General features: G+C 41.5%; 1 protein-coding gene across 1 annotated transcript; it reads left to right on the forward strand.

Annotated features, from left to right (window-relative positions):
* The first annotated feature begins 374 nt into the window (after positions 1-374).
* Positions 375-23,444, forward strand: anos1a (anosmin 1a). Its single transcript, XM_028571444.1, has 14 exons — positions 375-569; positions 4,030-4,083; positions 8,144-8,209; positions 9,331-9,553; positions 12,432-12,616; positions 15,114-15,243; positions 15,699-15,902; positions 17,713-17,847; positions 18,198-18,305; positions 19,256-19,344; positions 19,932-20,103; positions 20,676-20,902; positions 21,640-21,781; positions 22,364-23,444. Exons 1-14 carry the CDS (start codon positions 375-377, stop codon positions 22,414-22,416), a joined length of 1,983 nt encoding a protein of 660 aa, XP_028427245.1. The 3' UTR covers positions 22,417-23,444.
* The last annotated feature ends 1,765 nt before the right edge of the window (positions 23,445-25,209 follow it).

A 25,209-nucleotide genomic window follows, 5' to 3' on the forward strand; every position in this document is an offset into this window, starting at 1 on the left:
AGTGAACAGACAAATACTATCAAATTACACTGAGTATGCCAGTATGAGTATGTATATGTTGTGTACGTGTATATATCTGTTACTGTATTTATTGTTTATTTCATATTTATGTTTAATATATGTTTGTTTTTGTATGCATGCAACATTCACCGAGGCAAATTCCACGAGAGTAACTTATTGTGGTGATTCTGATTCTTTGTGACTCTGCTGCCTGGGATGAAAGCCTCTGAACATCCTGACCCTAATTGTGTCCGCCTATATTCCCTAGCTCCTCCTTCGGCTATATAAACTCTAGTTTAAACTGGACTTCCATCAGATTGCTCCCCACTGCATCCTCTTGTTTCCCAACCCTGAGAAAAAGAAGAAGAAAAAAGATGATGGGCACCACAGGCAGCGCTGCAGTTCCCAGCCTTTCTCTGTGGATTATTTTCCTCCTGGGCTCCGGTGTGTGCGCCAGGAAGCAGCACAATGATGCCGAAGATGAGGAGTCGGAGAGTGTTGCCAGGGCGACGTGCTCGGCGCGGTGCCTCAGATTGCACAGCGTGGTGGCGCTCTCCACCCCGCTGCTGGTGAGTAGTTTGGTTTAGGGTAAGGGTTAGGGTTAGGGTATGGGGGTCAGCAACCTTTACACACTTAAAAATAACAAAAAGAAATGTGTCTGGTAAGTTAAGTCATAACCATAACCCCACTGCCGGTGAGTAGTTGGGTATAAACTAGGGTTGCATGATGTGAGGAAAATATGCAATATGCGATTACGTTGAATATCGCGATAACAATATAACTTGTGATTAATAAACAGATATTAAAGTGTCCTCAGTTCTGCTGCTTTCAGTGTTCTGCTAAAATACATTTCTAGTTGAATTTAAAACAAATGAAAGGAAATTATTTCCATATTGAACATTGAATTGAATATAAAGGCAGCTCTAAAAAAGAACATTACATAAGTGCAGTTTTCTGCTGATATTTTTTTTCAACTAACACAAAATACCTCTGAGTGTTTTTCCCGATATATAGCCTTTCGCAATGTGTTTATTGCAGCAGTTGATATTGCAATGACAATAAAAAACTATATATTGTGCAGCCCTAGTATAAAGCGTCAGTATATAGTATAAACGGGTCAGCAACCTTTACTATCAACAAATCCGAAAAAAACCCGAATCTGTCTATCTGAGCCACCAAACTTATTTTAGCCTTCCATTTTTTGGGGACTTTATCCAGTTCTTAAATGTTCTTCTTCACAGCAGTTCAGAAATCGCTCTCTTTCTTTCATCCCCATCTGGGTTCTTTTCAGAAAATGCAGTGTGCTTGTTCTGGAAATATCTTCCAAATACTGTTTTTTTGTTTGCCAATTTCTCGCCGCAGACCAAACATAAAGGCTGGCTAGCAGCGTAGGCGTTTGAAGCAAACAAATCAGTCCACTCACCATTAAATTCTCAGTTTTCCTCCCATAAGTATGTATATATATATATATATATATATATATATATCTCTACTTATTTTTTTTTTTTTTATGTGGAATCCATTGCCAGTCTAGCAGGGGTTTTGGTCTGTTTGGGAAAAGAGAAATGAAGCTGGTGACATCCATAGTCTATGATGCAATAACTGTTGACCCTTTAAAACATTACCATCTTTATTTTTTGGAGAGGAGCTGAAGAAGAGCAGAGCTTAATATTAGAATGCAGCGAAGACTCCCAAAGTGTCAGTTGACTTTTTTTTTGTTACGTAGGTTCTTAACTAAAGCCACAAATGTTATTATTCTAACCCAAACTAGAGCTGCTAGATTATGGAAACAATCATAATCACTGTTATTTTGGTCAATATTGAAAATCACGATTATGTAACAGGATTACTCCTTAACTTCTGGAAAAGATTTTTTTTATTGAACTTAAAAAACAGTAAGTCTCCATCTGTCATCTTCAGAAAACAGGAGTGCAGATTAGACACCAGTGCACAGTAATGTAACTAAGTACATTTACTCCAGCACTGTACTCCAGTCCAAATGTTGAGGTATTTGTACTTTACTTGAGTCTTTTCTTTTCATGCCACTTTCTACTTCTTACTCCGCTACATTTCAGAGAGAAATATCATACGTTTTACTCCACTACATTCATCTGTTACAGCTTTACTTACTAGTTACTTCAGTTACTCCACTACATTCATCTGTTCCAGCTTTACTTACTAGTTACTTTAGTTACTCCACTACATTCATCTGTTCCAGCTTTAGCTACTAGTTACTTTAGTTACTCCACTACATTCATCTGTTCCAGCTTTAGCTACTAGTTACTTTACACATTAAGATTCCTGCACACAAAACACATGTAGTTTATAAAATCTGATGTTTGATTCTAAAATAAACTAGCCGACAATATAACGGATAATTGGATCCTTTACACTTCCTCCAATGGTGTAATACTTTAACTACATTTTCCTGATGATACTTACAGACTTTTACTGAAGTAACATTTTCACTGCAGGACTTTTACTGTAACAGAGTACAGTGTGTGATTGTTACTTTTACTGCAGTAAAAGATCTGAATACTTCTTCCATCACTGCACCAGTGTGCCTCTGGCGTCACACTGAAAATATAAATCAACTGTACTAGCATCTCCTGTGACCTGACCAGTGATCCTGGATCTGCCCTCATTATTTTTCAGCAAACGGCCTCAGGCTCCCAGCATGGAGCCGTGAAGGACATCAAGCCCCACAAACCGGGGAGGAGAAACTACAGAAGCAAATAAGAGAGATTAGTATTTGACTTTTAACAGCCACTGACTGAGTTTTCAGTGGCTGTTAACATTTTTTTATTTTTTATACTTATGTCTCTTATTTGCTTCGGTAAGAAATTTGTCTTCATACAGAAAAACAAAACAGTTATGTGAACTCTGGAGCTCCGTGTTCTCTTGACAAACTAATTATATTGCCTGTCTCCAGGGACCAATTTGCCAGGGGGGATGCGTGGTATTTCCCTCTTTCTGGTCTACATATCTTTGCCTCTGCTGAGTTTTTTTTTTTTTTTCCCAACTTTTTTATTTAAATTTTCACAACAAGCAACATATAGCACAGGCCATGGTGAACAAAGCGTAGCTGAGTTATTTTTTATCCCTGATGGTGACAAAATGTATTCCCCCCCTCAGAGTGATCATCTACTTAACCAATAGACCATATATTATACACCTAAAATAGGAGTATTTTAAACTAAGTGTAGCGCTGTAACTAGAACACATCCGATCAGCAGTTGCTGGCTGTATTTAGCCGCTACAGAGCTCCGGGACGCCGGCTATCAGCGGCAGTTGTTTAGCTGCCAATAGGTGACTGTGAGTCGGCTACAGGCTGCCAGATGACGTGTTTTCAGGGGCCGTGGATGGTAGTGGAGTTTAGCCAGAAAAAGTGAGCGTCATGGGCGACGGCAGTTAAGTTTAGGCACCAAAATGACTCGTTAAGTTTAGGAAAAAGATGGAGGTTTGGGTTAAAACACTCCTGAGGAACGAACGAGCGTTTCCTGGATGAAAGTATTTTGCGAACTCCACTCTCCAGCTTGAAAGCGGTGTGTTTTATGTTGACACCACGATGTGCTATTTCATTTTCCATTGGATATTGAAGTGCATACGTGTTTTGGTATGGCTGGCCGTGTATCACTATATCCAGGGTTTCAGAAGGGGGATTTTGTTTTGTTGTGCATGATCAAAAAAGCTCAGCTATGGGCGCCCAGATAGCTCAGTTGGTAGAGTGGGCGCCCATATACAGAGGTTTACTCCTTGATGCAGCGGACCAGGGTTTGACTCCGACCTGCAGCCCTTTGCTGCATGTCATTCCCCCCTCTCTCTCCCCTTTCATGTCTTCAGCTGTCCTGTCAATAAAGGCCTAAAAATGGCCAAAAAATAACCTTAACAAAAAACTCAAATCACACAAATCTCACCCTGCCTGTTTCTACTATGACATCACTGTAATTAGGGCATTACAATTATTCTTCTTCAATGAAATTCACCTGTGCATCTCTCTTTGTCTCCCTTTTTTCCTCTCCTCTTCAGAATGGCTTTAATGGATCCCTGGGCTGGTGTCGTAGTCATAACCAATGTGCAAAGGTAGGTAGCCAGGGTTTTCCAAAACCTTTTAAAGCTTGTACATATATCATGCAACCCTAACCCTATCCCCACCCACCATCTTTTCCATGACCTAACTGTCCCGTTCTCATGCCTCATGTCAGTTAGACGTACGTCCTGACCCAGAGTGTCAAAAATTGACGCCAAGAGTCCCGGCCCAGAGCGTCTAAATGCTGAATGAGACCTTTACCGTCAATTGCTTTCCGACGTGGTGGGAGTGAGAATGTGTTGGTGCAGAAAAAGTGTGTTGGTGTGAGAAAAAAGCCTTTGCTTAACGTCTGCTCTTGCTCATCCACAGATTATTTTGTTTGTACGCCTTCTGATGTTTCGGAGAATACTGCAACGAACAATGCATTGTGCATAAACGTCTCCGTGCATGCTCGTAGTGCACACACTACCTACGGAGGCCCACACACGGTGCCGCTCCCAAGCATAACCAAGCCTCTATCCCCATTGTTTTCAGATATTCAACATCCCCCACGAGGAATATTGCCTCCTCATTGAGCACTGGAGATATTAACACGCCTGAGCAGCCTCTGACTTTGGTACCCGTGCGATCCAAGTGATGGGTAATTGTTCTGACATGTTAGCGCATGAGACATCTCCCCATGCAGCTGCATTATTAAAAGCTTCTAAAGTGAGATATCCAGACCTTTTAATGCATGATCACAGGGAGAAAATTGTTAAATTATTCCATGATAGGATCTTACTCTTTAACAAAAAGGTCTATCTCTGTAGGGATCCTGTCCATAATGTTGTCAGACACTTAGAATAATAATCTGAGTCTGTCAGCAGCAAAAACAGAACTTTAGTGGATGTAGACTGATGCTGAATATTAGTCCTGTAGGGTTACATCACAGCCCGGTTCATGGCTGACGGTCACAGCGTTCTTCCTAAATACTGGACCAATTTCAAAGATTGTTGTTCCCATCAGTCACTTAGACACAAAAACATGGGAACATGGGAAAAAAACGGTAGTTACCCTTTAAGGAGCATCAGCGTTGGCTTCACTTTTTAGACCCGGAAGATGTCGCTTGGCTCATTCATACATAAGTAGATTTAATGAACAATAAACCATACATGGAAAGAAAAGTATAACTTTTTTTCTGGACACTTTGCTGTCACTATCAATAAGTATTTCTGATGCTTTATTTCAGACCTGAAACTCTCCATAATGTGGCAATCCCAGTCCTGATACATTCTTCATTTAAGCTACCGTAACATTTTAGTTTAACTAAAATCTGCATCACAGCATACGTACAACAGGGCCATAAAAATGGTTACAAACCATCATATTATTAACTGCTGATTTAGACTTAATATGCTGTTATGTTCATTATGCTACTGAAATATGTTTCGCGGCTCCAGACAGATTTCCTTTAAGATTTTGGGGCAAAAAATGGCTCTTTTCATAGTAAAGGTTCCTGACTTCTGGGCTTGTTGAAGCTTGTTGATGCGAGACAGCCCATCCCTTTTGGCTCGAGATCATTTTGGCCCTCATGTCGTCCTTGCGGACCCTGGTGGTAATGAGTGCTTGTTAATCCTTCTGTCACTATCTCCTCCAGGCAGACAGCCATTTTGCAAAGTGCCCGAGTTGATTAGCGACACACTCCCACACAGTCTGGTTAAAAGAGCTCAAGATGGCACTACTGTACAGCATCTAGTTCACAACGACGTCTATCAGTCGCTCTTGGCAGCCATCGCTGGACCTCAAAACTGCCTACAGCCTTGTTGTGATGTTTTGACTGAGAGCCAGACATCCATTTCTTTTAGCCCTCCTCGCACTATACTCCCATTTTCAAATGTATAAAAAGTACTTGTGAAACAAATTTGCTCGCCGTTTGTTCCTTGGGAAAAGCCCAGGTCTTTGTCTGTGGAAGTTAAAAGTCTGGAACGCTTTCAAAGACAAGCATGAGTTGTTGGAAAAAGGAAGCCTGGGACAAACATGAGGCCTGTTCTGTTTCCTCTCAGAGGAGTTTGTCTGGGCAGTGAATCAAACCGTGTCGAGCACCGAAAGAGCAGCATTTTTACACGGTCAGCAGAGAAGTTGTTGGCTCCATTATCTCTGGTTGGTCACGGAGGAGTGCTGTGAGACACACATACACACAGCTTTACAGCGCAGCCAAATAAACACAAGTCACGTTCTGTGACCTCAAAGAACAGCTAGGATCCAATTTGGTTCTAAATTCTGCAGCCGAGACAAAAATATCTGTTGTCTTGGCTACCACTTGGGACTGACACCGCTAAGTTTTGGTTTTTAAGTGTTAAGTTTTGAGCCAAAAGTGATCTCTGTGTTTTTATCTCCAGTACAAGAACTAATCTCTGTTTAAACTAACACACCCAAACCTCATACCTCATCAACATTCTGGTATAGTGGATAGGAGGCAGTGTGGAGACTCAGCCCGCTGCTGGTAGTTGCCATGGTAACGTTAGTAGCTTTAGTCTCAGAGAACGGGACATTGTGACCAATAAGACCCAATCAGGAGGAGAAACGTTGGCGTCAGTGTCGGCGTTGCCAAAGGTCTCTGTTTGAAACACAACCCCGCAGATTCAGAACCAAAACGGGTCAGAAGTGTTTCCAAATGTCTCCGGTTTAGGGGCTCGGAAACACCAGAGCAGGGAGAATGAGAGGGGGAAACACCAGAGCAGGGAGAATGAGAGGAGGAAACACCAGAGCAGGGGGAATGAGAGGGGGAAACACCAGAGCAGGGGGAATGAGAGGAAGAAACACCAGAGCAGGGGGAATGAGAGGAGGAAACACCAGAGCAGGGGGAATGAGAGGGGGAAACACCAGAACAGGGGGAATGAGAGGGGGGAACGTAGCAGAAGATATTCCTTTTTAAATCAGAATGTAGCAGTGTAAATGTCGCCTTAGGTGCTTTTACATCACAAAGTTCCCCGCAGTCAGCTTTATTTCCGACATAGTGGAATTCAATGCTTGATTTGAGTTTGAAATGGGGCGGAAAACTGAGTGACGCCGGGCACGAGAGTGGGGACGTCAGTCTGGATTAGTGGACAAGTTGTCCAGTGGAGAGTGGAGAGTGGAGAGGGGAGATGGGAGATGGGAGATGGCAGGGCTGGCACAGGGCTATCAGACATGCTTCACAGAGTCTTCATCGCAAAGCAGGAAGAGCTGTGTACAGTGTGGTCCATTTGGCAGCAACTTTTCCCCCCTTTGTAGACAATATATAAAAGTATCCAAACTCCTGGGACATACATCAGACATCAATCAACACAAGTTTGTTCAGAGTTTACAGTATTCTCTAGCAGCGTTCTTGTGTTGCTCTCCTCCCCGCTGTTTCTCACTACAGCATGAAATTACAATAAATGTACACTAGCTCCCCTGGGCAGCCTCTGCTAACTGGTGCAGGATGCAGCTTTATGGTGTAGAGGTTGATGCTTTTACTTGGTGACACACTCCAGAAACAGCTTAAGAAAGCCAGAAAACTTCAGCTTTTTCTTCACGTCTTTCTCCCCTCCAGGAGTGCTGTGTGGACTAGCTAGTAGACCTTCCTTGAGGAGAAAGATCTGGCAACGCGAGACTAGCGTTTACATGATGGGTATTGAATGAAGTAGAAAGGATACCCAGCCCTAGTTAACACCCAGGATGTGTTATTGGTTAAAGGTGCAGTAGGTAAGACTTATAAAACTAACGTTCTGTCATATCTGCTGAAACTGTTCCAGTAGAACTACATGAAGCAGGTAATAAAAAACAAAAGCAGGCTCCTCTGGCTCCACCTACAGCCTGGAGTGAGATTTGAAAATCCACCGCTCCCTGTTCAGATGCACCAATCTGACTGGCAAAGGCAAACCCCTTACCTCAGGCTTTAATAATATAACTCACAGTCTGAATGATTTGTGTCAGCATACTAGAGGAGTTATTGTTACCTGTAATAGAGGTCTTTGAAGGAAATTATCCAACACTGACTCAATTCTGTGGTAAGAGAAGCTGTCTGCCAGTGACACATTTTACTCTTAATCTAGAGAGAATTTAATTATTCTATTATATCATTGTTCACTCTTGCTGTGTTCTCGTCCACAGTGCCTGGAGCCCTGCAAAGATTCCTGGGAGATGAAGAGGAAAAGTGATTGCAGAGAGCTGTGTGAGGTACACTGCAACGCTGTATTCTTTCTGTGCACTAGTATTATGGGATCAGGAACTATTGATTTAACTTGAAATCAGAAAGTCTGTAAAACATGCGCGTGTTTTCCCGGGGTAGAGCTGAATCAGAACAAACAATCAATCACAGGGAATATGGTTAGACAATCTGTATCAACAATCACCCTTTCATTTATATACTGTCAATAGTTTAGTGTTTTGGATCCAGAGTGAAAGTGGCTAGAGTTTTAGCAAAGATCAGGTAAATTGAACTGGTCAATTAAATCTGATTTAAATGTAGTAATCTAGGGTTGTTGTATTGTCCTTGCTTTAAAACCTAGAATGATTCTAAATGTTCAAACCATCCAAATCATTTAGTTTTCTTATCTTGATAAATCTTTAATGATGTTGTGTATCCCTAACAGTCTTTGTGTGATTATTAGATTTGAATGTATAACATTCTTATACTTATATTTCTGTTATTTTTATATAATAAATATACTACAATCAATTACAGGCATCTAAGCAAAGAGATATAGGATTAAAGAAAGGCTTGGCTTTGTCAAAACATTCAAATAATTCATTTGATGAATGCGTAATAGTGGACGCCCTGAGAGCAAAATCAGTCCACATCACCATGTAAACAGTTAAAGTAGAGATGGTTCCATAGCATTTTTTGCTTCCAGATACCGATGCCTGAACTTTCCTATCGGCTGATACCGAGTACCGATCCGATACCAGTGTGTCATATATTTGATCATGTTTTAACAGTTGTGTACTAGTAATAATAGAGTGGATGTGATATGATTTCTATCTTGGTTCTAGCTCAGATTAAACTCTTTGTGAAACATGAACAAACACAAACAATAAATGCCGCAGAACTTTCTTTTATTATCCAGTTTGACAGTGAGAAAAGAACATAAATAAATTACTTTAAAGTAGAGTTTCTTCTGGTCTGAATTAGGTGTTATCTGATAGGTGCATGAACTCTAGTACTTTCTGATATGAATACCAGCATTTTAGGCAGTATCTGAGGCTTTTCTGATACTGTATCAGTATCTCTATTAAAAATGTAAATACATTACCTGTCCTATGATGCTAACCGCCCGGCCTCCTTTCAACCCATCTAGCGGGTGTTTCCCAAGAAGCACTGGGAGTGTGTGACCAGCTGTGAGTTCCTTCAGTCAGTGTTGGCAGTGAAGCAAGGCAGCTGTCCGCCTCCGGAAAGAGCCAGCGGTTTTGCAGCGGCCTGCGTAGAGAGTTGTGATAATGACCGAGAATGCCCCGCTCAGAAGAAATGCTGCTCCAATGGCTGCGGCCATACCTGCCAGTCTCCCAAAGACCTTTACAAAGGTAAGTAGAGCCAGAAGAACTGCAATTTAGCACGTCATTGATCTACTTAGGAGTAAGTGCATTTAAACGGGTCATTTTGTTTTCGTTTTTCAACCTGGATCCTATTTTCCCAATGCATTGGTGTCTAAGTAACACTGTGTGAACAAAAATCTTTGAAATTGGTCCAGTATTGAGCTAGAACGCAGTAACCGGCAGCTGTGAACCAGGCTGTAATGTAACCCTACAGGACTAATGTTCAGCATCAGTTAGAGTCCACTAAAAGTTCTGTTGTTGCTGCTGACAGACTCAGGTTATTGGTCTAAGTGTCTGACAACATTATGGGATGGATCCCTACAGAGATAGACCTTTTAGTTAAAGAGTAAGATCCTTTTAGTTTAACATGAAACAGCTCAGAAACTGACATCGCAGTTAAATAATCACTACTTTTAGCTTGTATAGAGCCAACACATTTTCACATGTAAATCTGTAAACTATTGGCGCTACCCACTGCTAGTAACTGCTTGGCTCAACTCGACTCGATGCCCTGTCCTCCATTTTCCATTGCAGATTTAATACCGCCTTGTGCGTGAGGCGAGCATGGCTGGTCGTCATAGCGACGCCGCAAAAAAAACAACGCTGGCTAAACTATTTAAAATTGGCTGGTTTGTTGTTAATGAAGTGTGTTTTACGATGATAAAAGTCCTGATTATTTACATAGAGTCTAGTGGGTGGGGTGATGGTGATTTTGGGGCTGTTTCATGTGAAAGCTGTGGTGTGTAACTTTTTGATATTAATAAATGTATTAATGAGTTGCTACAAAGCTAATTAAAACTATCAGCTCCACACAACTCAGGATTTGTCAGTATGACTATGTTCAGAAAATTGTGTCGTCTGGCGACTTTCACATGCAGAAACTCGAGTGAAGATAATGAGGAGAGTCCATCATGTTCTTTTAATCCTCCATGTCTCCTTGGTTACTAGCAACTGTGTGGAGGAATGGGGGGGCGTGCTTGTATCATGTGGATGTGCCGACATTTTCGATGTCATTAGAATTCCTCAAACTACGCACTATAGTTTTAAACAAAAAGGATCTTACTCTTACCAAAAATGTCTATATCTGTAGGAATCCATAATGTTGTCAGACACAGAGTTTGTCCAGTTTATGTAGTGATGTCCAAATAAAGCTTCATGAACCATTTTCTTCATTTTCTGAGGCCACTAGAAGGCGCTCTTGGTAAATAAAAAGGCTCAAAGAATGGTAATTCAGCGTGCTTTCAACCCTTTGTTGAACAGAGAGCGTCATCTAGTGGGCTCAGAAAATTAAGAAAATGATTCACGAAGCTTCATGAAGCTTCATTTGGATATTAGATCACTAATTTAATGCCAAGATGAGCACCAAAAATTGCACAGCACCAATAAATCAATACATTTCAAATCTTCCTGTTTAATTTAAAGATGTTTTCTATTATAGAGCTAAATTTGTCAGAAAAGTGCTGTTATTATTCTTATTATTTTTAAGCATTTTTTACTGTGGCACACTTAAACTGTCATAAACGTCTTGTCAACCTAAAACAAATGTCATCCCAGCCTCCCTTGGGCCTGTACTCAGATAAATGAGGTAATTCCAGGTGGAAAATCTCTCGCTAACAAAGTCTGTGCCGCTGTGCTGCTCTGAGTCAGGTGGAGCTTGCCCTACTTAGGCTTCATTGTCAAAAGAGGGGTAGGGTAAAAAACGATCCTGTGAGCTTGCAGCAGTGTGTTCAGGCCACACTGATGCCAACACACACGATAGGAGAGAAATGTGTGGAACTCATTTTGCCGTCTCACGCCGTGACACTGAGTGAAGCTGTGAGTCGCTACAGCCCCGGGGGACGCCGACTGACCCGGCTGACAACTCAATGTCCTCTCTGCTAGGACACAGACACTATGTGCTGAGAATAACAATAGATGGTGGGGAGGGATGTAGAAACCCTAATCACAAGAGTTTGACAAATGTCAGGTCAGATCCGACCAGGCAATCTAATTGGTCAACTATACATTTAGAACGTGCTTAAAGCGCCATTGAAACCATACCCAACACATCCTACCCAGCTCCACCCTCTTGTCAGAAAAAGTCACATCTGCTTCCGAAAACCAAGATGGCGATGGCCGTATTGCCAAAGTCAAGGCTTCAAAACGTCCAGTCCACAAACCACTATTTTTACAGTCTATGATATATGTAGTAACAAGATAAATTATTCTTGTACGCTCACAAAATATCCCCTCAATTTTATTCTGTTTGACTTTTGGTGGAATGAATGAATGGATGAATAAATATTTTTTTATTGTGTCATGCACAGAAAAAGTATGGCCAGCCCAAACAGACTTCCAAGACACCATTATTTATAGCAACGGACCAGATACCAGAATAGCAACATAAATCTTGTCTTTTTTTGTCAAATGCAATTTCCCCAGACATTTTGTGTCTCTTTGTAGTCGTGTTGTGTCTCTTTGTGGTAGTTTTGCGTCTCTTTTTCACATCACTTTGGACCATTATTATCACCATATCTATATATAATAAATAAATACCATTAAAAAAGCTTAAAGAAAAAACTTGCTAAAGAATTCCGACTACAATTATTACATCTGAGAAAAGTTTTTTAGTCACATTTGGCTTAGGTACTGCCCAAAACGGCTCGGTGCTGCAACTAAACCTTACATGGTGGGAAATAAAATGGGACTCATTCTCAACTTCTCCTGATTCACATAGTTGGCACAACCTTTTATCTTCTTGGATGCTTTTAAATCTACCAACTTTAAGGGCAAGGAGAAGGATTCCTGTTCTCAACCGAGCCACGAACGACTTCTGACTCCTCGATACGTTTGCTGTAACATAAAGTTCAGGATGTTTGTATTCCAGGTGTTCCTCTGAAGCCGAGGAAGGAGCTGGGCTTTGAAGAACTCTCGTCTGGTCAGCTGACGGTGCGTTGGTCTTCCCGCTTCAACATCTCGGCTGAGCCGGTGGTCTACATCCTGCAGAGGAGGTGGAACTTTGGCATCCAGCCCAGCGAAGACACTGCCACTAACTGGCAGGTGGTTGCACAGGTTAGTTTAGGGGTTTGTAACAGAGATGCTCCGATACCATTTTTTGATTTATATCTTTGTTGTAACAAATACAAACACTAAACGCCCCAGAACCTTTTTTGGTTATCATCCAGATGACAGTGATTTATGATGGAAAAGAACACAAATAAACTATTTTAAAGTAGATTTCATGGGTCACCGTTAATTGACAGATACGTTTAGGCACCTAAAGGAAGTAATCGCCAAATGAAGCTTGAACCATTTCTTTTTTTTCTGAGCCCACTAGATGCCACTCTTGGTTTACAGAAAAAGGCTCAAGGAAATTCAGCGTGCTTTCAACCTTTTGTGGAACAGAGTGCCATCTAGTGGGCTCAGAAAATAAAGACAATGCTTCCTTTGGACATTACTACATTTTGGTCGTTACATCTTGGTTTTTTGGAGCCAGAAGTGACCATATTTGGACGAGAGGGTGAAGCTGGAGAGCACATTTTGTTTCTAAGGATAGCGACTGAATTTTTTACCTAGACCACACCCCAAACTAACTACTACTAATAAACAAATTTTTTTTACTAGTGATGGCACTTTTTCTTAATTTTCTGAGCACACTAGGTGGCGCTCTCTGTTCAAAAAAAAGGGTTGAAAGCACACTGAATTGCCATTCCTTGAGCCTTTTCTTTAAAAAAAGAAAATTAAGAAAATAAAAAAAAAGCTTCCTGAAGCTCATGAGGTGTCTTTTGTTCATCACTACCAAAAGGTGACGATTAAGATTAGTGTTAAGTTTGTGGTTTGGGTTAAAATAAGTACTTCCAATATTTTGGATTGCTATTTTAAAGCAAACATCAATGTGGTGCATACAGTCATAAATATGTGGAATACATACAAATAATGCCTTTCCATTGATGAGGACAGCTTGCCCAATGTGTGTGGCCTGGTGTTCAAGATTAAAATCTTGGGACATATTCAAGTACTCACAACTGCAATCATGGTACTGTAGTTCCAAACTGGACAAACTAAAACTAATGGGTGAGTCTGTCCTTATTTATGACTCCCACATAGAAGCCTCCTAAAAACTTAGTTCAGAAGACTTCTAAACCTCTGCTGCTGACAGCCTTGTAATTGGGCTTTTAAAAGGCTTAATGGCATTTGGCTTAGAAAACTATTGCTTTAAATGAGTATTTTGATTGAGGGTAAAGGTAATTATGCTACACTGATGAACAGAGGAAGATCTCAGTCGTCCGTGGGTGGATTACATACGTCATCATTAACATTGTTATACCATTAAATACCCTCTCTTAAATCCCATAGTCCCACAATACATTTTTATGGCTCTGCGCTGGCGATAGCTGTGGGCATAATGTTTCTGGGACGTCTGTCTGTCCCAGACATTGTAAACATTCAGGGCTGTTGTTGAGGATGACTCAATAACTTTTGCTTCCTGCCACCTAAAGAGAGGCAGAATCTGTCAGATGTTTTTAAGTTCCATAACGTAGGTAGGGTGGCTGAATTCATTTTCCGGTCCAGTCAGAGAGACTCAGGGGAAATTACACAAAGTTGAAGTTATTTTAAAAACGTTAAAGATTTGGCTCTTTTGAGGAAACATTCAGGGCTGGAGCTCCAGAAGCTCCGCCCCTGGGCCGACCCATTCTTGCAAATATGATATCTCAGGAAACCTTCAAACGTCCATTTGGACTGAAGGAGGAACATATTGACTGATTTTGGTGGTCAGACGTCACTGTGACCACACAGAAGTGCATTTTTTCACTTCTGTGATTATTCTGACAAAATTTCTCACAAATGTCTAATAGGATAAAATAATGAAGTGATGACATTTCATATCCAAAAGGTCAAAGATCAACTTCACTGTGAAATCATAATGTTCTGCAAAAATGCTTTTCTAGGAGTTATTCAACGCCATAACTCAGGAACAGAAAGGAAGACATTTGGTCAGACACTGAGTTCTTGAAGCTGGTGATTCTTCACTACAGGTGTTATATAGGTCTGGACAGACATGGAGGCAAATACCGCAATGCGGTAATTCTAGTTTGATTGTGGTTTTTAGGTTTTGGCCAACCACATCAAATTACAGAAGAATAAAATAGATGAAATATAATATAAAAGATGCAGAGACAGCCTCATGCACATCACTGTAATACCTGTTGAGTTCAAGATGGGGATGAAGACACAGCAACACTGACGCTACAATAGTCTAAATATGGCATTCACCTGAACTGATATAGATGTTCCACCACACTTCAAAACATCCAAAGTATCCCTTAAACCAGTTGAGACTTAGCAGCAAAAACACCTTTCCGTCCCACTGCTGAAAATGTTTTAATTTAACTAGGTGCACTTTGGTTTTTAGTGCGTAAATGCCAAATTTATTGCTAATTTTCTGTTTGTGTTTGTCTTGAGTTTGAAAACCAACATTCTCTTCTGAGATTGTAAGAAGACCAACAGGAAAAGAATGCAAACATCAGTGGGTTCATGTTTGCTTTATCCCAACTCTGATTCATCGTAGACCACAGAGCAGGGAGCGAGGCTCTCTGACATCCGGCCGGGTCGCTGGTACCAGTTCAGAGTGGCAGCCGTCAACACCCACGGCACCAGAGGTTTCACCACGCCCAGCAAACACATCCACTCCAGCAGAGGTAAGACAGCTAGCCTGTGTTTCTGTTTGTTGTTGAGTCACTTTAAGTATAACAGCCTGAAGCCCAGTTCAGACCAGTTTGGGAACGAAATAAATAAGTGGTGGCCACGTGTGTATTAAGGCGTGGGAATGAAAAGTGGCATTGTCTATGGTATTATGTATTGATTTGGCTGGAGCAAAAGTCTGTTGTTCTGGCTCCTTTCAGATACAATTATCTGGTCCCCACGCCTTATTAACGCGTGGCTACGACTTATTTATCTAGTTCCAAGGCAAGAATAATTAGTGGCCATAAACACAAGCCTCCCAGGCCTCTGGCCACACGTCGTGTCCCTGAGCAAGACACTGAACCCCAAGTTGCTCCTCGGACGCTGTATGTATAGCTGTCCACTGCTCCTAATAATAAGTGTCCTATTAAGGAATACAGTTTAAAGTTTAAAAGCATCCCCTCACCCGCAGACCCCTCCAATCCTCCGGCTCCCACTGAGCTCAGCGTGGCCAACATGAGCTTTGGCAGTGGCAGGACGGTGTCGGCCAGGCTCCGGTGGAGCATGCCTGCTGACCTGGATGTTCCCGTCCACCACTACAAGGTCAGCTGGAGCTGGACTGCAGTCGGACAGCCCTATGCTTCATCCCTGACCAAGAGGAGGAAGATAGTCCGAGAGGTGAGGACGAACACTGAAAGTCTCCTGATGCAGAGGTGGAAAGAGTAAAAAACTCATTTTCTTTTCTTGTGTGCAGACAATATGTTTTTGTAAAAACAGTTTACAGCTTATAACTATTTCAACTGTTAGCTAATTATTTCTAACCGTCAGCTTACTTTTTCAACCGTTGGCTAACTATTTCAACCGTTATTATTTCAACTTTACTTTAGCTAAACATATGAACTGTTTAGCCATTACTCTTCACAAGGCTTCATCTGGCCATCACTACTCCTTTGGGAGACTGAAAATGCAGTTGAGAACAATGGTCCTTATTCACCAATATCTTCCTAAGTTTTCTCTTAAATATGTTCTTAAGAAGGTTCCTAAGAAAAATCTACGTCGGATTCATGACGTGTTCTTAAACAGCAGATTTGTTCCCACCTGTGTTCTTAGGATTGATGAATCCCACGTCTTCCTAACTGAAAGCGCGTGCCAGTTGTTCCTAATTAGCTTAACAAAACGCCCCGCAAATTCCCATATAAGGACATGACACTTCCTGTGCACCTCCTGGGAGGCAGGTTTTCGGAGATTGTCGGCGCCGCGGTGGAGGAAGTAGCCTACTGAATCTCAGTACTTAAATAAAAGTACAAATAACCAGAAACATATTTACTTTAGTAAAAGTAGAAGATGTCCACTACTACAAACAAGGCCTGGCTTTTAAAAGAAGTTCCTATCCTAACCAGCATAAAACGGAAATGTGTTGTTAGAATCGGAATGCGGTTGGTTTTATTCATGGATGTATTTTATTTTCTTTAACCATGCAAGTAAGCAAATAAAGTGTGTGAAGCAGCGGACATGGGGAGATGTGAAGAGGTCCAGCAAAATGAATAAGATATGAACGCGTCTTATGCAGCCTGGCGGATGAGAAAACAACGCTGTGGAGAGAAATAGATATAGCAACTTTGATTTAAAAACGGGAATAATAAAAACAAACATTTTCATTTTCACTTTTACCGGAGGCTGTATTACCGAGGGTCAGCGGTGCTGCGCCCGGGCTCTGGAGCACCGGAGCAGGCTTGGATCGGCAGTGCCCCATATATACAGTATCTATGGCAACCCATATATACAGTATCTATGGCAACCAAACTTCACTGGTGAGACAAACGTGTGACGGTCTGGGAGACGTTTTGGCGGGGGGGGAAACTGATCAGAAAATGTAACGGAACATTGTAGAAATGTAGTGGAGTAGAAAGTATAGATAATTGCTGCAAAATGTAACAAAGTAAAAGTCAAAAGTAGGCTATGCACTATTGAGTCTACTTAAGTAAAGTACAGATACGTGAAAAATGTACTTAAGTACAGTTAGGACGAATTTGTACTTTGTTACATTCTACCACTGTATTTTGGCCATATTAATAGCGATCAATCACCAAATAACACAGGATTTAATCAGTTTAATTGCTGATGTAAATTGCAGTGTTAGTGTTTTTTTTGCATAATATGATTTTTTTTTCAACAAATGATCAGAAATACATTACAGTACAATACTATCATTGTAAACGACTGTAGAATTAAATAAAATGCAGTAAGCAATCATTTGGAGCAAATTGTCATCACTCAAATGTGCGTAAGAGTGCTTTTCAGTGTTCGTAGATTTTGTTCTTAGCTAAGAACAAATCCAAGTTAAGAAAACATTAGTGAGTGCCAGAATCTTCGTAAAAAGTGCGTAAGAAGGGTTTAAGAACACATTTCTTTGTAAGAACGGTTGGTGAATGAGGCCCAATATGTTTTTATGAAAACAGTCAGCTTGACTGCCATTTTCTTTTCTTGTGTGCAGAGCCAGGTGGAGCTGGACAGCATGCGGTCTAACAGGAGCTACAGTGTGGAGGTCCAGGCTGTGTCCTATTGGGGACAAACTCAGCTCAAAGGACCCCGAGCTGTCCTCCACTTCCCCACACAGCACAGTATGTCTTATATTACATCATCATAAAGGATCATTTTCATAACCTTGTCAGACACTTAAAATAATAATCTGAGCCTGTCAACGGCAAAAACAGAACTTTTAGTGGACGCTAACTGATGCTGAACATTTGCCCATTAACGTTAGATTGTAGCTTCTTTTGTCTTGTCTCCAATTTCAAAGATTATTGTTCCCATCAATCCCTTAGACACAAGAACATGGGAAAAGAGGGTCTGGGTTGAAAAGACCCGAAGTCACCCTTTAACACTCTCTATAGCTGAGTTTAGTGTAGCAGTAGTTATGTGTTGCTCCAACAGGCCAGTCCTCAACCATTACATTTTGTCTGTTTTATAGGCACCAGTACTACTCTAAGAAACCCTACAGGTGACAGTCTGGATGTGGGGACACCATTCTACCAGGACGGACAGCTCCGTGTTCATGTTTACTGGCAGAGCAGCTCGGGTATGTACAGTTTATACATGAGAGAATGTGAGCGTCTGCCATCAAGATAAATGAGGCAAACACTTGCTGACATGTGGCAAAATGAGGCAAACACTTCCTCTGACATAGCTTTACTCTTTACTCACTGGGCTCTGCTGGTTTTTCGGGGTATTTACTGTATTAACAAATCGCCCAAATTAACATCAATGCTGTCAACAAACCTAGAACCGTACATTCAATTAAATTCAAATCAATTTTATCTATAGTATCAAATCATAACACGAGTTATCTCGAGACACTTTACAGATAGAGTAGGTCCAGACCACACTCTATAATTTACAAAGCCCCAACAATTACAGTAATTCTCTCAAGAGCAAGCAGTGCGACAGTGGTGAGGAAAAACTCCCTCTTGGGAAGAAACCTGGGACAGACCCAGGCTCTTGGTAGGCGGTATCTGACGGGCCGGTTGGGGATGTGATGAACAGTGATGTGTATAAATTATTTATATTTGCACTTTGGGAGCGATCTGCAGGTTCCTAGCATTTTGGATGATGTACACCACTTCTATGTAGCATTTACTGTTGACTTGTTGTCTCCCCCTGAACATCCCCTGTCCCCCATGCTTCTAAAAAGGGGGGTGCTTAGAGTTTAAAGCAACAGTCCAATTTGTGGGGTAATATGTTTTTTTTGCCATCTTACTCTATTGTAGAAGAGAGGAATCAATATCAACTTCATCTCTGTTTGTTGACTGCAGTGATAGGTCTGGGATGTTTTTAGCTTTGAGAAAATTCTAGTCTTAGGTAGAGGTTACAAGATGTGTGCTGTGGATTTATTAGAGGATGTTGCTCTTTTAATAGAGCTACATGTCCAAGACCTTTCTCCGTATGGAATATCAAACTTATTTTCTGACTCTGGGTAAGACAGGGAGAAGCATTAGGACACTGTTGTAAAAGCGCTCGTTGTGTTTATAGATTCCTCAGCTGAATTCTACAGAATCCAGTGGGGACCAGAGTATTGTGGACACAACCAGACGAGACCCATGGAGAAGACCAGCACATGGGTAACCTATAAAAATAAAACATTGTCACTGTGAACATAAATAGGGCACCATAAACTGCGTTGTCATTCGGTCCGGTAAAAGGCTGGGTCCCGAATTCAATACTTTTTAGGCACTGACGGAATTGTCTCCAAAGTGCCGCGTATTGAAAAATTCCTCGTCATGCAATACCTAATTTCAATACCTAAGGACTAAATCTCATCAGCGTCAATGAGCCAATAAACACGCAGCATTTTTATAACAATATCTAATAATGTTTGTGATTGGCTGTCTAATGTTACGTTAACGCAGAGAAACGCAGGAAAAACTCTACGGTCTCACGTAGTCGGAGCTGGAAAATGAATAAAAAGATTTGTGCCATAATGTTGTAAGTTTTTTAGGAAGTCGTTTAGGAACCAATATCAAAGTCACGGTATTGGTATCTGTACCAGTATCGAACATTTTTTAACGATACCCAGCCCTGGTCCGGTATATACCGGCTGTTAAGGAACCGGTGTCATATTGGCACAGGGTTTCAATACCCAAACCTAGTAATAACGCACGTAGAGAGCAGATCTTCATGATCATTTTCTGCCTCTGTCTGATTTTAGGAGAGTTTTGTGAGCCTGCGGGGCTTGCTCTTTTCCTGTAAGTATAAAGTCATTCTGCAGCCAGTCGGCAAGAAGAGTCATCTTCCGTCAGAAAGCACCAGCTTTTTCACGCCTTCCTGTGCCACCATCCAGGCCAAGAGTCCGAAACCCATCACCTGTCCTGGAGAAACAGGTGAGGCAACCGGTACCTCAGGTCTTGAAAATACTATTACGGTACAGCATACCGTAAAGGACCTATTAGATAGAAATCAATGCATTTTCCTGTTATTTCTGACAATTTGATAAACAAAAATGTATGTTATGCTTGAGTAAATGAAACACCAATTAATAAAACTGCCATCCCTTTCCTTGCTAGCAAAATGACTGAAATGCATTGTTTTCCCCGGAGACCTCCTCCCCCACAGCCACCACTTATTACTCATAATTACTTTGATGTTAAAAACATACAATATGTGCAATTAACTGTTGTATACTACCAACACTTTTACTTTGATCCTACTCAAAGTAATTGAGGAAACATTTTACAAATCAAGTTTAAGTATGTTTAGTGAACTCCTTAAGGTATTTTGAGTCCGACAAACACAATACTACACAGTAACTGTAAGAACAAAAAGCAGCTTTGGGTTTCACCACTGATTTCCTGAATCGATTTGATTCCAATACACAAGGTTGTGTGGACAATGCGAGACTAGAAAACCAATGCCAGAATTTTCATGTAACCTCTGGCTGTGCTTCCTCCAGCAGTGTCCCCTCAGAAAGTACTGGTGAAGGCAGCCAACCTGACGGCGTCCTTTCAAGTCTGGGCCGGAAACGTGACGGCCATTTTTAGCTGGGATTTGTCCACAGCCCCACCGCACCAGCAGCTGACGGGTTACCAGGTAACCTGGGCGGAGGTGATCTCCACCAACCACCACAATAACAACAACAAGCGGCCGCACAGCCTCATCTCCCAGTCCCAGATCCTGCCCCCGGTTAGTGCTCGAATAAACTGTCATAAATCTTGAGTTTGGCTATAAACCAGTGGTACTTTGAGTTATGCATAAATTAAAGACAGGGCTGTAGTTACTAATCAGGAAACTGAAGTCATGCCCTCTATATTTCTTCTAGGAATTTAAGAGTTTTATAGGAGTTTGTAATAATTTACTTTGCAGGTACGTGATTCCCTAATCATTTTCTAGGTCTAAGTCTATGAAAAATAAGTGTGTAATATTTTTTGTATAGGGGACAGTAAAAATTGACTTAGGGCAAGTACAATTTTTTCACTTCAGAGCTGAGAATAAATCAGCAGTTTTCTTGTTAAGTGGTAGTAAATGTACAGCATAAGTTTCAGTTTGTCTCTGAATAAATGCTGCAGCTGTAAAGTTCATCCCAACAAAACAAAAAGAGCCGCGGCAGCACAGGGAGAGCAGCGGTCAGTTGGAAACACTCTGACACAGAGAGAGGAGATGAGAGGACGGGGAAGCCCGTCTACCAACCAATCAGTTACAACTGTCGGGAGACGCAGCTTATGTATGTTATAACAACAGGATGTAGTTTTGTCACGTAGAGATCTTAAGGGCGCTTGCATAACTGCAGTGTACGTTGGTCCGGACCTTGGTTCGGACTTTCAGGTGTGAAAGCCCCCTTAAAGGCCGGTTGGACACTCTGAGCATATTAAACTTTGTCTTCTGCCTCCTCCTCTCACTGAGTCCTTTCTCGTCTCTTTCAGGATGGAAATGTCCTGGTGGTGCCAGGCCTGCATCCGGCCGGTCTGTATCGGCTGGAGGTCCAGGCCATCACAGCAGAGGGTGAAGGTCCTGCAACCAGCCGCACCTTTCAGACCCCTGGCCACCAAAGCACCGTGAAGCACAGTAAGGCTACTTTTATATTGCTACGTTTTGGTTTTTAAGCATCAAGTTTTGAGCCAAAAGTGATCTCCGTGCACACAAGTGTTTTTATCTTCAGTAGAAGTTAAGAAGAACTAATCTCTGTTTAAACTAACACGCCCAAACCTCTTACCTCATCAACATTCTGGTATACTGGACATAAACAGGAGGCAGCATGGAGACTCCGCCCGCTGCTGGTAGTTGCCATCAGAAATAGAGGCAGTTTGCTGAAAAAAGCATAAAAAAATTAAAACAAAAGCCAAAAATAGCGACAAAACCATCAAAAAACGATCAAAAATCTGTTTGTTCCCGAAACAGAAACAGCTCTGGAACAAAGTTAATTTTCTCCTGATGTGTCCGTCTGAAAAATTCCAGTTCATTGTCCGAATGTTCTGGAGATACGTGGCCTGTGAAAAAAAATGGGTCCAATATGTACTTTGGTGACTACCTGGAGAAAGAATTGCTCAAAATCGTGAGCCAGATACAGGAAGTTACTCTGAGCTGGGGCGTCTCGTTTCCAAACCATCTTTGAGTTTACTAACAAATGCCTTGTCTTCCCTCATTCAGGAACCAGGCTGAGGAAGCAGCACCATAAACAGCCAATCATTGAGAGGCACTGAGCCCAGACAGCCAATCAGCATGCATGAACCAAGTCTCCCAAACTCAGGATGATCAGGAATCCACAGAACAGGAATCAGTAGTGAAGAAACGTAGCCTCGCCAGCTTTATGATCCAGATGAATTCTCCCAAACAACTAGCAACCATTTGAATATCTTCCGGTGGACTGACCGCATTACTCTGAAACAGCAGTAAAGTTGTGAGGAACTTCCTTTTGACTCCCAGCTGAGAGTACATCTCAGCACTTGTTTGTAATATGTGGGTGTACATCATCATAGCATGTAGATGCAGTAGCTATACAAATTGTGTTACCTGTAGGGCTGGGTATGATTACATTCAGGGCTTTTAAAATGGCACCCGCCAAATGCGGGTGAAAATTAACTTTGGTGGGTAACATTGTAAAGTTATTAGCCAGTTTGGCTGGTGATAAAAGAAGCAAAAAACACTGCGTCTGTTGTAATCGGCTGGCTGCAGAAACAATGTGACAGGTTACCAGTTTAGTCTGTTTTCCACCAAGAAATTTGGGCGGTTTTGTGTGTGTTTGGCTTGGAAATGTAATCTTTATCTGGCAACACTACTCGTAGTACTAATCCTACATTTCCCATAAACACTATGTCGTGACCATCGGCTACATGCTAAGCGTGCAGTACCGATTACGAGCTACGCTGAAACGGAGAAGACAAACCGTAAAGTAAAATTAGTTAGGAAACAACAAACAAACATGGCTAGTGGAAAATCTGATTGGCTACTAACTTAAAAGATCTACTAGCCGTGTTGGCTGGTGATCAAAGAAGTTAATTTAAAGCCCTGATTACGTTACATTAATACATAAACCAACTTTTATTACCAAAACCTAAAGAATGAAAGCTTGTTATTACATAAAAACTAGTTTTCTTAGGAGGGCTATTGGAACTAATACTGGAAGTCCACAAATTCCATCTCTGGCCAACAAGCGCTTGGACATCTTTCCAAACAAGACTTCTCCATGAGTGAGACTTGGTTAGACACAACAACAAAGTGAAAGGTGAAGAAAAAAGTTTTATATGTCTGTAGGGATCCTTTCCATAATGTTGTCAGACACTTAGAATAATAATCTGAGTCTGTCAGCGGCACTTTTAGTGGACGCTAACTGAAGTTGCGTAATGACCCCAAAGGATTAAATTACGTTGTTGTTGCCTGCAGCATTCTTTTTCAATACTGGATGAATAAATAATCGACAGATTAATTGACAATGAAATCATCAGTTGCAGGCCTACAATTTAAGTCAGTTCTTTATTCTGCTGACACAATTTGTTCTCTCCTCCAGAAGTATTACGGTTTGATACCCAGCCCTAATTCCCTACTGTACCTTTACAAAATCCCTTTGATGGAATTGCATGCAAACACCCGAATGTTAAAAGTGTTGTCGTCAGCACAGAGTGCTATCTTCTACATTTTAAAACCTGAGAAATAATTTCCTGCGACTAATTCCCTGATGAGATTTGTTGCTTTGACATGTAGCTCCCCTGTAACTCTGTAAATGCTGTATATAGTGTTTGTCTGTATTTATTTGTGACTGGACGAGTGTGAAACACGTCTACTGTGTGTGTGTGTGTGTGTGTGCTTAGTCGTTATAAACCTCCAGAGACGCTGTACAAAGTTGTTTTTCCAACTGAAGATAAATCCCATGTCGATATGTGTCGACTTTGCACGTGAGCTGTTTTTAATTTAATATTATTTGATCTTTTGTCTTTCTGCTCCCTCATCAGCAATTTTTTTTGCAGTATCCAGCAGTGACCTTTGTCCGTTTAGAGAATTTCTAATGATGGTGTAACCGAGGCTGTATTCCTGCGAGGAAAAGCAAAGCCATGAGAAAACAAAGATCTGCACTTTAATTCTACCTCCATTATTCTTGTGTTGGTGCGCAAACAAAAGGATTAAAGAACCCCCCAGGCATACAGTATGTGGTAAAGGATGTGTGCTCTTCCACACACACACACACACACACACACACACACACACACACACACACACACACACACAGAGCTGGGAAACTCAAGGCTCAGAAATGATTGCATCATGCGTCATTCCTATGCATATCCATACACTGATGGTCTTTGTTATTGTGTGTGTATGTGTGTGTGTGTGTTTGATAGGTACAGGTTTAACGCATTCTCATGAACGGGTTTATATAATATCGTACGAAAATCTTATTATATCCTACAAAATTAGGCAACCGGTCACGTGACAGTTAAGTTTAGCGGTCTTTACAGTTACATTTAGCTGGAAAAAAGGTGACTGTGAGCCTTTCCGGGCCCTTTACAGTTGAGTTTAGCCGACAAAAAGTGACATTGCCTAGCTGCCATGTTGGTACTCCTGCCTGCTTCTCCAAACTGGGGGCATCCTGACCGCCATCTTCTGTAGGTAACACACATTCATTTCCGGGATTGCTCCGGTGCCGCCGGAAATTCCTTCGGATATCCCTCATTTGGGCCGGATGTAGGTCACCTTCCTCTTTCTTTGTGTTGGTGTTCTAACCTCCGGTGGATTTGTGAGGACTATGGTTAACTGCTCCTCAGATCTCTGCAGGGTAAATCCAGACAGCTAGCTAGACTATCTGTCCAATCTGAGTTTTCTGTTGCACGACTAAAACTACGTTAGAACGTCCACATGTTCCACCAAAACAAGTTCCTTCCTGAGACTATTTAGCAGAGGCACCGTGGCTCCGTCTGGAGCTTAGCCCCGCCCACGATGATTGCGATTGGTTTAAAGAAATGCCAATAAACCAGAGCACGTTTTTCTCCCATCCAGGAATG

Source organism: Perca flavescens, chromosome 24 (assembly GCF_004354835.1).
Source record: "Perca flavescens isolate YP-PL-M2 chromosome 24, PFLA_1.0, whole genome shotgun sequence".
In the NCBI taxonomy this organism is placed as follows: domain Eukaryota; kingdom Metazoa; phylum Chordata; class Actinopteri; order Perciformes; family Percidae; genus Perca; species Perca flavescens.